At 41.5% G+C, this 15,335-nt stretch overlaps 2 protein-coding genes across 4 annotated transcripts in view; one reads left to right on the forward strand and one right to left on the reverse strand.

The window, feature by feature from the left end:
• PPP4R4 (protein phosphatase 4 regulatory subunit 4) overlaps positions 1–6,303 on the forward strand; it is an 82,439-nt gene extending 76,136 nt beyond the window's left edge. Inside the window, exons 25-26 of one of the 3 annotated variants that reach the window (XM_025042153.1) lie at positions 2,559–2,706; positions 5,206–6,303. In XM_025042153.1, coding sequence (XP_024897921.1) covers positions 2,559–2,706; positions 5,206–5,230 — 173 coding nt within the window. In that variant the 3' untranslated portion in view covers positions 5,231–6,303. Of the gene's footprint in view, positions 1–2,558; positions 2,707–5,205 lie in introns of those variants that run through there. The other 2 variants (XM_006925556.2, XM_025042152.1) reach the window with 2 other exon arrangements.
• A 3,493-nt stretch (positions 6,304–9,796) lies between these two features.
• Positions 9,797–15,335, reverse strand: part of SERPINA10 (serpin family A member 10) — a 5,922-nt gene continuing 383 nt past the window's right edge. The window contains 5 exon segments of the mRNA XM_006925647.1: positions 9,797–9,988; positions 11,820–11,970; positions 13,656–13,929; positions 15,054–15,331; positions 15,333–15,335. The exon segment at positions 15,333–15,335 is cut by the window's right edge and continues 383 nt beyond it. Coding sequence (XP_006925709.1) covers positions 9,797–9,988; positions 11,820–11,970; positions 13,656–13,929; positions 15,054–15,331; positions 15,333–15,335 — 898 coding nt within the window.

Consider the following 15,335-nt stretch of genomic DNA (forward strand, 5'->3'; position numbering starts at 1 on the left):
AATGATCATTAAAAAGGAATATAAGTAAAGTTTGCGTACTTGTTAGTAAGGAATTTAAGCAAGGTAAATTCCTTGCTTAAGAAAAGAGGCAACAAGGCTTGTTGATCCAGACTCTTTGTCTCCAGGCACAGGAGTATGTGGCGGGGGTGGGGCACCTTTCACAGTGGAGATTTATTTCCTGTATTTAAGGAGACGGAGGAGGGTCAAGGTGCCCTTCAGGCACTGGCTGCTTGTCAAGTCACTTTAATTCAAAGTAAGCAACATGCCATTGTGGGATATTTTGGGGTGGTCTGTCTTGGGCTCTGACAGTGGAGAGATATATCATGTTTATGGATTGGAAGACTTCATATTGTTATGTCAGCTCTTTATAAATTGATCCAGAGATTCAGTGTAGTCCTGATCAAAATTCCAGCAGTCTTTTTATAGCAATTTATAGTGAGATGCACAGAACTGAGTATTGCCAAACTCGTTTTGAAAAAGGAAAAGTTAGAGAACCTAAGTTACTAATTCAATACTTACTTTAAAGCTGCAGTAATCAAGACTGTGTCGCCTATGTCGACATACGTGGTCAATTTGAATTTCAACAAATGCTCCAAGATAAAGCCATGGTGATGGGATAGTATTTTTTAAAAAGGTTGCTAGAATGATTGGATATCTGTATTTAAAACAAACAAACAAAAACTGAACTTCAATTCTTATTTTGCACTATACACAAAATTAACTCAAAATTTATTATGAACTTAAACATAGAATCTAAAACTATAACATTTTTGAAGGAAGTATAGAAGGAAACCTTCGTAATTTGGGGATAGACCATAAAAGATTTATCCAAACCATAAAAGAAAAAGTTAAGATATTGGGCTTCATCAAAATTGAAAACTTATGGACCTTGAAAGATATTATGAGAAAATAAAAGGCAGAGCTCAGATTGGGAGAACATATTTATACTACGTATACCTGACAAAGACTCGTATCCAGAACATACAAAGAAATCTTTAAAACTAAAGACTTGTATTCAGAAGATACAAAGAAATCTTTAAAACTAAAGACTTGTATTCAGAATATACAAAGAAATCTTTAAAACTAATTAGGCAACTAATTTTAAAATGGGAAAAAGAGTTGAACCTACACTTCGCAAAAGAAGATATACAAATGAAGAGATACTTAACATCAGTAATCGTTAGAGAAACGCGAATGAAAAGTAATGAGAGAAAAAAAAAAAAGACGAGGCGATACCGCTTCACACCCACGATTGGTGCTGGAGAGCTCCACAGGGTGGGAGGCCAAAGAAGGACCCAGACCCGAAGCTCTGGCAACCAGGTTCTTGTCTTATGCTGCGGGAAAGAATTCAAGGACACACAAACAGCAAGCAGGGAAGTGCGAGTTTTAGTAAAGCGAAAATGCAGGCAAACTTGGAGAGCAAGTTGCACTGGGCTGTCTGGATTAGGGGCTGTTGTTTTCCTTGGGGGCGGGGGCTGGAGACGTGGTACTTGCAATGCAGGTGATACTATAATGATATTACGATTAGCTACAGCTGAACAAAGGACAAGGGAAAGACTCTGAAGCCTTATCCTGGAAGTGAGGGGATGTCCCAAGGTTATCCATCTTGCCTCCTGGTTTTGGCTTGTTTTTCATGTCGCCTAGAGGGGAAGGGACTGCCCAAAGCCATCTATCTTGTCTCCAGGCCTTGGCTTGTTTCTCACACCAGAGTTGGAGGTCAGAACAGGGTGAGGGCTGAGTAAGGGACAAGGGAGAAATTCAGGAGCCACAGGGAGGGGGCTGAGAAAGGGACTAAGAAAATTCCAGAGCTGTATCTTGGAGGAAGGGGGACCATCCCTAGCCTCACTGTAATGTCCACATCGAAAAGGCTCACAGTACCAAGTGTGTGCGAGGATGTGGCGCAGCCCTCCCGAACTCTCAGACAGTTCTGGTGGAAATGCAAAGCGGTACAACCATTTTGGACAACAATTTGGCAGTTTCTTATAAGGTTAAAAGACACACTTATTATGTGATCCAGTAATTCTACTCTTAGACTTTTACTGAAGAGATATCAAAATATATGTTTACATAAAGATTGGTGCATGATTGTTCATAGCTACTTTATAATAGTCAAAAACTGGAAAAAAAAATTCCAAATTTGTATCAATAGGAAAATTTATAAACAAAATTTTGACATATCCATACAATGGAATATTAGTCAGCAATACAAAGGAATGAAGTATTGACATACACAACAACATAGATGAGTCAACATAATTCTGTTGATTATATAAAATTCTAGAAAATGAAAACTGATCCATAGTGACAAGAGGCAGATGTGGTTGCCAGGGGGTGGGGACCCGCGTGAGCGTTTACAAGGAGAGGAGGAAACATTTGGTAGTAATGGGTGAGAGCTTCACGGGTCAAAACCGTAAATTTGTGCAGTTTATTGTATATAAATTATACCCTGATAAACTGATTTAAAAGAAAAAAGTCAGCTATTATTAACTTTTCTTCCCTTAGGTTAACATCTTCCTTAGTATATTAAAAATGTCTGACTCTACACGTATTACTTTCAGATGATTCATTCCGGACTCGAAATGCTAGTAGTGCTCCAACTTCCTTTTCTCCTAATACTGCCCTTCCAAGCACCTCCCGTGGGACAGGTAACTCGATTGACGCAAAGAGCAGTGGAAGTAAAGACACACAACCACGGAAGGCCACCTTGTGAGTAATTCAGTGACGCACTGCTAGGTGTATTATCCTACGCTTTCCTCAGGTACTTTCCTTCCCAAAGAACAGAAAATGTCCATAACGAGGAAATGTTCAAAATTAAAAGGGATTATTATTAGCACATGTGCCTCTGTTATCTTAAGACTTTATATGAGATGATGTACATATGACAAAAACATTGTAACTTCAGGGAATCAAGAAGACTCTTTAAATGGCTCCCACTAACATCCGAGATCTATTTATTGTTCTGTGGAATGTTTGTATTCCAGGACTTTATCTGCAAAGACACTGGGGGTAATTGCATTCCTAGTTAGCTTAAGTGCACACAGTACTTCATTGCCCAGAGCACAGAAAGACAGTGCAGCTGCTGCCGCTTAAGAAATGTTACTGCACGTAGGGTCCAGCATGTAGGTCAGTAAGCTGGAGATTTCTGGAGGCCAAGCTTGTCCTTGAAGTTGAGGTTATAAAGGGCCTCTATTCTCGCCCACCCCCGGTTCCTTTTCATGTGCTATTTGTATCTTGTTTTCAGTGTTGAAGGCTTTGTTTCTTTTAGTTTAAACATTGAGGAGAGTAGTAGCTAACAATCACCGTGTTAAGACATCGTGTCACAGTCGAAGTGATGTGTCCAGCCTGCTTCAAACCATATCTGCAGGTTTACCCTTTCTATGGGGCACCGAAATCTCTGATGAGTACAGAATTGAAACAGGATTCAGATTTATCTTTAAACATATTTCATTTTATTCATGAGTATTTTCTAGTAAAGTCTCTGATATGCATTTTTTTTTTTTAGCAGAAACTCCATGCTGGTATCCCTTTTAGGAACTGAATGATATTCTAACTTATTCTAAAATTTTAATTGGCTATTGATATATACAAATATACAGCTAAATTCATTCAAAACTTAGAAACAAATTTATGGAAAGGAACTCAAGGAAAAAGTAGGACTATGTAACAGGAAACTAATGGGAAATAGAAAAAATAATAGTTATATTATAAGTTAGTAGTATTAATACAGATGATACTTTTATTTGCAGAGAATGCTCTTTGCACATACAGTTGTTGCTCTAATGATTATACTATGGACGTTCCATTTAAAAGTCATGAGAATAGAGGCCAGACAGGGTCATGGGCTGTAGAGAGCACAGAGCGGGAGCCTGTACCCTGGTTCTAGTAGCAGTTAAGCAGCTGCACACATTCAGTTCAGCACTCTGGGCCCCGTCATCCCGTTTGTAAAATGACAGGGTTGACTCCTGGTCTATCCCCTAAGGCACCTTCCAGTCCCAGCATCCTGAGATCCGTCCTCTCTATCACCTGTGACCCTCTTTCTCTCAAAAGGTCTCCCTGGATTTCTTCTGTTGAAGAGCATACTTAATAACATGATAATATAATCCATTCTCTTCTCAACTTGTTTTTCTAAATGTTGTAGGCATTTTTAAAAATAAAGACCATCGAAATTTCCTGTATTTATATCACCTCTCCTTTATTTCAGATTATTGTCTTTATCTGTTCTTTCATTGTTGAGCGTGTTTTTCCTATTTATAGACTGAATTTTCTCTTGCTCAACATATGTAATATAGTCATATAATTATACTAATACTTATATAATCAATTATATGTATAATTGTTTAAAAATAAATCTAGAAAGAAACACGCTGCTAAAAAATCACATCAAGTTCGTTTCTTCTTTTCTGAATATTCTGAAGGAGGAGGAATATTGGTATCACAGCTGCTTTTTTAACACCTGGCTGGATCTACGAGCCCATAACTGTATCTCCATATGATGTGCTTCTAATCTGGACTTTTTCATGAATGTGCACTGCCACATAACTGGAATAGGTGATCGATGTGGTCATGTTTGGTTATGTTTCTGTGAAGTATTATTATTTGTAGTTCGGCACCATGCCATATCCAAATGAAAATATATCCTTTTTACTTAAAATAAGCCTAGAAAGTGATTTCAGAAAGTATTAATTATCTCAGTTTTTGCTGTTCAGAAGAATTCTATGCAATGTATCCTCCAACTTTTTAGTGTCTTAGAAATGGCACACACATCTGGTATTTAGGAATATCAGTATTTAAGGGAAATATGGGAATGCATCGTATCTTAAGTCTTTTAAATCAGACAATTGACATATTGAGGCTGCATTAACTTCTATTATGGTTATACAAAACAAAAAATGTAGGAAAAGTTATATGAGTTGAATCGAATGCTATGTTAGATGCACACAGGATTTGGTAATTAAAGGTAATTCCAAGTAATCTTTAATGTGTAATTTATTTTTTCACTTAATCAGAATTCTTATATATTAGGTTTATTCAAAGTAGATTCTATGTTTTGTAATTTACTTTGTAAGCATTATGTGGCTAACATTTTTCATGTTTTTTTTTCTCCTCTCTTCTCTCTCTTCTCTTTCTTTTTTCTTTACTTTCCTTCCTCCCCCATTCCTTTCCTCTCTTCCTCTCGCATTTTTTTTTTCTTTCTTTTTGACAAAGAAAATCCAGAAAATCCAATCCTTAAATCGTCTGCTTGATGAAGGAGGCAAAACGAAGACAAAGGGAAGATGTGATTGACAGACAAAGGCTAAAGCAATGGCTGGGGCTTTTTTTTTTTTTTTCTTCTTCATGAATGGAAAAGATACACAGCGGCAGCCGACGTTGCTAGAAGTTCCATATTTGAAATTAGATTCCCTAGGAGGTATAATATACATTTCTTAGATAATAATGTGGTCACAGAATTCCAATGTGATAGTGAGGTGTCATGAAAAACAACTTTAGGCGTGTGCTTTAACTGCTGCAGCAGAAGAGACAATCTGCCTTTATTTGTGCAGGAAACCATCTATTTAATTTTTCTAGAGTTTTAGTGTTTAAAAATTAGATGAAAGTCCAAATCAACTAAAATTGCCCTAGCTAGATAATCACTTGGAGGGGGGACTTGAGAGTGAGAAATACATTGCATTTTCTCATGAATCCTCAAGCCCAGTTGGAAAGTCACACTGAAAAGGGTACAGACAACTGTCCGCAATTTTATCAGTCCAATTGTGGTGACAATCTGTTGTGTACCTGGGCATTCTGAAATTTAAATTTGGCAATGAAAATTCCAAAGATTTCTGATAACTTTTAGCCACAACTACCTTAAAAATAATAGACTGATGATTTCCTTTATTTCCTAGAAGAATTTATTTTATAAATACTTTGTTTACATTTTAGATTGTATTTGTCCTTAATTAAAAATGATGAATCTAGTTTGAATCAGCTGTTATTCCAAGCTATCATGCTTAAGCTATGTCAACAGCATTTATTTGTACTAATGCTAATATTTCCATCAAAATTTGCCTGTGGAACATATACAGTTATTAATTTTAAAATGTCGGTTCTTGAGATATACTGTATGAAGCTATTGTCAGCTTCTCTATTTGAAAATGCAATCAGCATATAACTATATTGATATTAGAAAATATTTGTTTTTTAAAATATATTGATGTATGATAAAGATGATCTAATTTGTGAATGCATATGCGTGTGTGGTTACTTTTTATAATGTGAAATAATGAATAATGAATTTACTCAAAATAAAACATAGGTTAACGAGATACCTGTGTTTGTGAAAAAAGCTTTAAATACTTTTCCTGCAGTTTTTCTTCTTTAATTAAAGAGTAAGACAGTTTATTTTTAAGCAATGAATAAGAAAAGCATACCAACGTCAACGATAAATTACTCAGGACAGCCACTCAGTGTTAAACTTTCATGCCATTCATTTCCCCTTTGCCTTACAAAGTGGCCTCTTTTTGGCTATTTTTAGATATTCTTAATATCTTTCATTTAAGGACAATCAGGTAAATGGAATTGTTCAACTACCCATTTCGTTAGTGGGTTAAAATTGAGTAGGTGTGAGAAGCTTGACCATACTGGCTAATTTAGTTCATTCTTTATGGATTTCATCTACCTGTTTTAGTGATGTCTCCTACCAGCATCAGTGACATGGGACTGGACACATTGTGATTCAGGAGAGATATCCGTGGTACCTAATGGGACATGGGAGAGGCAGCAGTTTTCCCAGCACTTTGATTCGTAATCAGCATTGGAGATTAATAGAGATTCATTTATGGAGATTCTCCATAAATAAAATGGAGAATTCCGGTTTATTTGTTCAAGAATAAATTTAGCAGAGTCAGGAATTTTCATTTTCCATTATGTATGTGGAGAACAGGAAAGTGATCTGACGGAGAAAAGTCACCACTGCTTATAAAATTCAAGAATTACAGAAGTCAGCTGCAGTTTTATTCTAAGGCACGAAGTTATCAATTAAGACAATCAAAATTACATTTGGAAGTTTTCTCTTTTTTTCCCACAGAACATGGTAATTTCTAAAATCATCGAAATATTTGTTAATTTTATTCTTCCAAAGACAGATATGTAAAGACACAGTAAAAAACAAATTGGTGACACTTATGACTATCCGCATAGAACTCCATTCAACAACTAACAATCGGTTTAACAACTTATCAAACAGTTCCCTTAAACTAGTGTGACAAAGAGTTCCCTCCGTAGCTGCAGCGAAACAGGAATATCACCTTCGTCTGTTTAATTATGGAAACTTGCATTTATAAGGATGGGGTCTAGAATTTCACGGGTTAGCATTACAAGCGAAAAACAAGACATGTAAAACTCAATTTTACTGGCAGAAATGGAGATAGGGCTCAAAAGATTTTACTTTCTTGAGGTAAAATAAAGAGCGTATATAATTTTTTTTCCTGTAACTTCATACACATTTAAAAATTGTATTTAACTTCCTGAGCTCAGACCCCTTATTCTGGAAGGATGGGTTCATTTTTACTTGCAGTTAGTGGGTATACGTGAAAATTTGAATTGAAATGAACAGGTTCTTTAGCTCAAGTAGGAGTTTTACAGTGAAAGTAAATAAATTAGATTAACTCAATAATCTGTTCTTAATTGTTATAGTGTGTGTGCGCACGTGAGAGAGAATGTGAGTCTTTACAGGAACAGTTTTTTTTTTTTTAAAGCCTGGTCTTCCTAAGTGGTCTCCCATCCAAGTACTAACCAGGCCCAATCCTGCTTAGCTTCCGAGATCAGAGGAGATCGGGCTTGTTCAGGGTAGCATGGCTGTAGACAAGGAACAGTTTTTAAAATCTGACAAATATAGGGAAACCTTGTTACAATGTCCACATTTCCGCCCCCCCCTCAGTTGAAACCTTGAGTTTTTTTGTATGATTAATTACACTTTTTGTTGATCTGTATTTCTTCACCATGCATATAGGAAAATCTGAAACCTAGTGTCTTAGGAGCTTCTTCAAGCATATGTTGAGGAATTAAAAAAAATTTTTTTTTAATAGAGAATAAGGCTATTTTCTGTCTAAAGAGCAGTGCGTTAGGTATCAGCGTTATGCCACCATCGTTTTGCGATGCATGTGGAGAGAGGAAGGGAGAGTGTGACCTGCATGTCATGTGAATCCTTCAGTAATAAAGAATCTTTTTCCAACTGGGTTTGGCCCTAGTTATTGCAGAGAGTCATATGTGCTCCTAGGCTTTTTTCCCCCCCTCAATTTCCTCTCCTAAAAGTGGGTAATTTGAACCCTTTTTTATGTCTCTTTGTACGATTTTTCCACAAATGAACCTGACTAACTGAACACGAACAAGTCACTGGAGAATGCCATTGGAGTGAGTCCTCTATCTGTGTCTCTCTTTCTAGGCCCTAGAGTGGCCTCGCTTACCACTGATGAACTGGTGCGCCAAGGAACACAGGAGTGAATTCACGTCCAGGATTTAAAATGATGAAAAGTCAATCCTTATACTGCTGCCCTATATCATTACCTATTCACATTAAGTATGATACACATTACTCTGATTTCTATTCATAGTTAAGTTAATCAATACATTAATTTTAGGTATGAAATTGGATAGCAAACAAATCCGATTAGGCATTTAGTTGACACAGCTGACAGTCCCAGATTAGTTAGCTCTATTCCTGAGTCTCTGAATTTACTCCTCAAATATTTTCTTGTCTCTGTAACAGAAAATGACTGCTTAAGACAGTTTCGGGACGGGGGTGTGCGGGGTGATATTTGCTGTTTTCCTTTTAACCTTGGCACGAGGTCCAGGCTTGTATTCTGTTTAACCACAGTGGGTCACAGAGGCGAGCACATGCTTCCTGTTTAGTTGCGTCCCACCAGAAGTCTCAGATAGAAGGAAGAGTGGAATAGGCTAGAGCCTGGAGCAGGGAGACCCTGCCATTGCCACACTGGGTGACCTTGGGCAAGAATTTTGCATCCTATGAGCTGTCTGGCATGATTTATTCATTAGGTGCAGTAAGCACAGTGCCTAAGGCCCACAGTACTTTTAGGGATCTATGAAGATGTTTTACTTCTTGCAATAAGCAAATTATATACATTGGTATAAAGACAAATAAAATCCAGAATAAAATTATCATTATACCAATGCAGTCATAAAATATCATTTTTAATATACAAATATTTTTTTTAATGGAGGAGAGAGCCCGTGAAGGCGAAATGACAGGGGCCCATGCAAGGCAGAATGTGACCCTGACTCTGATCCCCTTTTTCCGTCCTTTGTAAAATGCAGGTGTCAGACTAGGTGGCCTGTGGCTTAGTTAAGGCCTCTGCCAAATGACCAGACGCGCCATGGAGTGGACGGGGACCCACAGAGGCAGATGCGTGATCAGGACCCACTCCAGCCATTTTCTTCTCCTTTTGGTGAAAATAAAACACTTATTTTGCAGGAGGGGGAAGTAAAGGGAGTGAAGCACATGAGTCACACGCGTGTCTTCCCGAGGCTTCATCTGGAAATAGTGTTCTGAGCTACCATTTTTTTTAAAAAGTCTGGATAGAGGAGTAACAGAGAAGGGTAAAGCTATTCTACCAAACCAGCCTTTAGCCAACAACAACGGCTCTTAGAAACAGGCTTAACATAGCAGGCAGACTGTCCAAACAGCTCCTTAAAGTAAATTTGAATTTATCTAAGATTGGCTCAAATTAGCACCCAGAGCCAATATCCTGGGCGGTTCCTGGACCTCATCTGCTGCGCACCAAGTCTTTGTGCCTGTGGTGGGTCAGAGGAGAGTTGGATTCACAACCCTGCCCAGAAACAGAAGCATTCTAGAGCTTTCTTCGTAGATCATGAAGTGAAATGGCCGGTCCACTTTGATGATCGGAGGCATGGAGTAAGCCGTGATTTCTGAGAAGGTTCCCGCCACTGCCTCCGTTCCTTTTTCATTGACCTCGATCACCGCTCTTTGTAAAACCTAGAAAAGGAAATAACGTGGAAGGCCACCTGGGCGGCAACGGAGAGGAGGGGGTGGGGCCGCTGGGGATCACTGGCCAAGGTCCTCCCACGGGGCCACGCCCCCGGCCGTTAGTGCACAGGGCTCCTCTGCTGGGAGCCGTGGTCTGACGTGGCCCCAGGCACTGCCTTAGAACCCAGAACAGTACCAGGAGAGCCCAGGAACCCAGATGGGACACATTCTGGACGCGGACCCAGGGACTCTGGCCGATTCGTGCACACGTGCATCAGGGCGGCAAATACTTGTTGAGCATGTACTTTGCGTTACTGATTCTTTAGCTGAGCTGGTGTTGCTCCAGAAGGTTCTCAAGCTGCCCGGAACCCCTGAATACTTTGACTTTCCTCTGGCAGGCAACGTGGGGTCAAGAGTGTGGCTAGTCTTTTGTAGAAGCTTCCTAGCACCTGGGACTTCCCTGCGGAGTCCCAGGCTGAGCCCTGGGGTCACCGAGGTCTTTCTGAACTCTGGTGGCCTGTACGGAGAATCCTGTACTTGGAGAATCCCTAACTTCCTGGAATGAAAATTTACTTCCCAGAGTAAGAAGAAGGAGACTATTTAATGATTTGCAATTTAAACTGTAAAACAGCACATTTCTTCAGTTTTTCATGTGTTTGCAGGAAAAATTCTTTCAGGCGCTGGTCTGCAGGACCGTGATGTTCATTTGACTTACCTTCTGCGAGATGCTAAGGCCTGATTGCAGGTCAAGGTTAAGTGGATGCTGTCTTTAATCTCTTTTGGAATTAGAAAATGCAACTGTATGGGAAAATATTAACCAAACCCCACAGCTAAGAAAGAACTTAGCTAAGATGCGGCTGCTGTTTTGAAACATTGGAGCGTTTTCTCTGTTTAATAATGCTTGGGGGCGGGGAGACTGTTGCTGCTGGCATTAGTGATTAGTTAGGTCCCCGGGCCAGGGACCTAACCAGTTTCCTGCAATGCACTGAACGCTCTGAACAACAAATGATGCTGCCCCTCAAAACCAATTGCACCTTCATAGAGAAAACGGATTAGCTAGAGGCATTCCTTGTGGACGGTGACTAACCTTGCTCTTAGCTTTAAAGGCAGAACAAAGGCCAAAGAGTATGAATTAGGGAGGAGTTACAGGTCAAAAAATATGTGTATGAGAAACACCCAAATACTATTTTAGCCGTTTGTGGGCTGGGTTGCTTTTCAAAGAAGCGGTGGGTTCCCTGTCACAGGAAGCATTAAGAAAGAAAGAAAGAAGGAAGGGAAGTGAGGAAGGAAGGAAGGAAGGAAGGAAGGAAGGAAGGAAGGAAGGAAGAAATTTAATAAAGTGCAATACTGTCCTCTTGGCCCAGCTCTGAGTGAAGGAAGGAAGGAGGGAGGGAAGGAAGGAAGGAAGGAAGGAAAGGAAACCTGACGATTATTTTGTAGGGCTATTATAGGAGGGAAATCCCACAAGTGGTGAGAAGTTGGCCAGATAACTTCCGGGGCTTTCTTTCGTCTTAAAAGTGGGGTGATTTCATGAACTTTGAAACGAATCTGGGAACCAATTCCATTCCTTTTCAGGGGTAAATTTCTCCTTGAGCATTTGAGAGAGAAGAGGGATGGCGATGCATAAGAGAAATTAAATCACTGGAACAAATGTTCTAACAGAGGAGCTCGAAATTCTTAAAACATCCGACCCGGGTGCTACTTCAAGTCTTTTGAATTTAAATGAAATTTTCTACAACTTGGTACTTTATCAATGTTAAAATGGCTTGCAAAAATATTTTTTGGTTTTAGTCCCATTTCATACTGGGGGTTTGGGTCCTCACGAAAAGTCCCAACTTACCTTAGATACTTTAAGATTTCTCTCAATAACTGAGATGTCACCCAGCTCAGCCCAGGGTAAGAAGATTCTTCTGATTCCCATCTGCTTAAGCAGGTCATGCATCTCATACTTCTGATCCAACTTGAACTTTGGAAAGAAAACTTCCATATTTCTGTGATACAAGTACATATAATGGTGAAAGGTAGACAAGAGCCTAAAAAAGATCTTTTTTTTTCCTTCCTCTAAGGTTATTTCCATTAATGAACCCATCTCCCTCAGTTGACTGTATGTATAGTCCATTATTTTTAATGGTCTAGCTCAGGGGAAATAGTGCTGGCTTATAAATTCTCTCTCTCTCTCTCTCTCTCTCCTATCCATCCATCCATCATCATCATCATCATCATTATTATTATCTATCTATCTATCTATCTATCTATCTATCTATCTATCTAATCTATCATCTATCTTTCTAATCTATCTATCACCATCTATCATCTACCGACCGACCGACCTACCTACCTACCTAAATTCAGCTTCACTGAACTGGTTTTATTTCCCAGTCAATGATACGTTCTCTTTAGCGAAGAATAACATATTTTGTATCCATTTCCCTATGGCTTAAAAACAACTCAAATCAAATAGCTGCTTCAGGAATTCTTCGCTTCTAGCAATCCTGCGGACTCCAGGATGATGTCGTATTCAATCTCTAGATTCTGCAGACCCCCAGAACTCCAGAGGGGAATGAAGAAAACTCTCAACCCCCTACTTACCTGTAGCCAGAGAAACTCTGGTATTATCTGTTTTATATGTAAATTGGAGTTCTTTGAAAATACCTTGGAAAGAAGAGTTCTGTGTCTCAAAAATAAAAAGCATGAAAACTAAAAGTTTACCATTAAATTTGTCTTAAAGAAGTCTCAATTTCTTAATTTGTTACGTGTAGCCAAAAATACCACTACCAATTTCACAGGGTCATTCAGAAGATGAAACGAAGTAATATATGTTACGTTCCCAGAACGGTATCTGGTGTGTAGTGGGAGCTTAATATTTTTTCCTTTTGCTCACATTATCCTCCTCCAGTCTTTCTCTGTCACCCCCATCCAGTGCATCCTAGTAGATCCAGGACCCCACTGCTGCTCATCGCTCCCCTGCCCCGTCCCCGCCACCACAGCCCAAGGGGCAGCACCCCGATCTGGATGCTTGGTGCCCCCCTGACTGGTCTCCTACTTCCTCTCTCACTCCCCTAGTTTCTTTGTCCACACAGGGGCCGTGTGGCTCTTTCAAACACAATTCAGACCAGGTTGCTCCTCGGCATGGAGCCCCCAGTGGCTTCCCATCTCCCTAAGGGAAAACCCAAGTCTTTCTTGGGGTGACTGGGCCCCTGCTTCTTCTCTGACCTCCGCTCCTCACTGACCGCTTTGCTGTTCTTTGAACCCGCCAGGCACACTCCTGCCCCGGAAACTGTCTCGCTTCTGCCTGTGCCACTTCCCATAGGGTCGTGCCTCACTTCTGGGGTTTTGCTTACCACCTGGTGTCCACCTGCACCCTGCTGGCGCTCCCCTTCCCGTCCCTATGCTGTGACTTGTCCTCCTTCACTAGAATGTAAGCTCCCTGAGGGCTCCATGGTGCATTTTCGCAGTGCTTGGCACAGGAGAATCGTAATCAGTGCTGGCTGAAGGAATGAACAAGCCAGGCACTGTGAGAGATGCTGGGATAGAGCCAAAAACGGGACAAATGTAGCCCCAGCCCTCAGGGAGCCCACAGCTCACCAAGGGAGACCGGCCACCAAACCACAAAATCATGGTGAGGGCTTATAAAGGTGGGAGGCTGAGCTTGTGTAGGCAAGGGGCCTTGCTGTACCTGATTTTCATGTTTCTCAGCCACGTGTCCACCAGGTCTGTGGTCAGGTAATCTTCGAGGGCAAGGTGGTCACCTATTTTCTCCATGAGGACCACCAGCATGGTGGCATTTCCTAGGTAGGGCAGTTTGAGGACATGGCAACGAAAATTCTTATCAAAGGTGGAGGTGAAGTTGCCGGCTCTGTACATCATGGGGACCTTAACTGTCTTGTATTTGTCCAGGTGGAAAGTGTCCATCTCAGTGAAAAGAGGGTCAAAAGGGGTCAGCCACCTCCCTGAATGGAAGAAGAGAACTTATTGTGACAACCGCCTTCCAAAAAAAGAGCATCATTCTTGCTAAAGTCATAGAGGGCAGGGCCAAACTAGGATGGGCAGTCCTTTATGGGGTTTGTTTTGACCATGGCTCCGGCAGGCAAAATAAATTCCCCAAAGATCAGCCTTTCCCGGCCTCTTCCCCGGCCGGCAAAGCGTAGTACCATCCGCTGCTGGAATCACACGCAGCGGCGAGGAAGTGTCTCCTGACAGACCCCCTGCCCCCTCGTGGTCACTGCAGGCTAGAGAAGACCTCGTGCTCACGAGGGGCTCTCTGACCGCCCTGTGTCCAGTGCACGTGCCCACGCAGCGATGGCGCCCACCTGCTATCGCCACTTAGAGACTGGGGCCCTTGCTGACAAACTGCCATGCAATGCAGCGTTGGCCGCCAGCGTGCAGCTGCATGACTCACACTCAGACCTCTGTCCTGGGGGTGTGGCCTGGCCACCTGGAAGCATGTCCTCCTCCTGGACACTGCAAGTCCCTAGTTATCAGCTTCCTGCTATGGCGCCCACACGAGTCCACGGCCCATTAGGGCGGCGGGACGGAAAGGATCTGGGGCGAGTGTCAGGACCACCTTGTTGAGTGTGGCCTCTGCCATTCGTCATGTGGCCTTGAGCAAGCTAACCTCTCTGAGCATCCCTTTCGTCTGTGCAGGAGGGGGGAGAGTCCCCATTTTTTTATAGTAAGAGACTTCGTCGCTTGCCCCAGGTCACAAAAGTAGAGAGCGAAGGAGGAGCAAAGATGCAACCCTAAATCTCTCAGGTCGTTTGCCTGTTTTTTTCAGTGACCCAGAAGATTCGCTGGGTCAGAGTGTCACAGAAGGAGAGAGCTGTGCAGAGGCGCCTGGTAAACTGTAAGTAAGGAGTCCAAGCACGCGGCCGCCGGGGCAGGAGCATCAAATGAGCACGCCCAGCACCGCGCCTGGTTCATCGGACGTGGTCAGTGCCTGTTTCTACGCATCTATTTGTGAAATCGGAAAACCTGCTCATAGAAGGTCGCTGGGCACTAACCACAGGCTGGCCAAACAGAGAGAAGGAAGAGACCGACGTAGAGGCTTTGGGAGAGCAGAACGTTATCAAAATACCTTTGAGCAAGATGTAGTCCACAAGAATTAATTTGGTGTCAGGATTAACCTCATCAAAGAGTTTGGGGATTTTCCCCTGCGTCTCTTTGTTAATGTAATGATTCATGAGCCCTTTGGCCTGTGAGGCATTGCGAAAATTCATAGTCACACACTCTGTATCGAAATACCTCTTGGATAAATTGAGGAAGGTCTCTTTGGCATCGAAATCCTCATGGACGAAGGCCAGACTGCCCTGGGTGAGGCCCAGCTCCCCGCTGCGGGAGAGGCGCTGTCTGAGATGCC

Source organism: Pteropus alecto, unplaced genomic scaffold (genome assembly GCF_000325575.1).
Source record: "Pteropus alecto unplaced genomic scaffold, ASM32557v1 scaffold8, whole genome shotgun sequence".
Taxonomy (NCBI): Eukaryota; Metazoa; Chordata; class Mammalia; order Chiroptera; family Pteropodidae; genus Pteropus; species Pteropus alecto.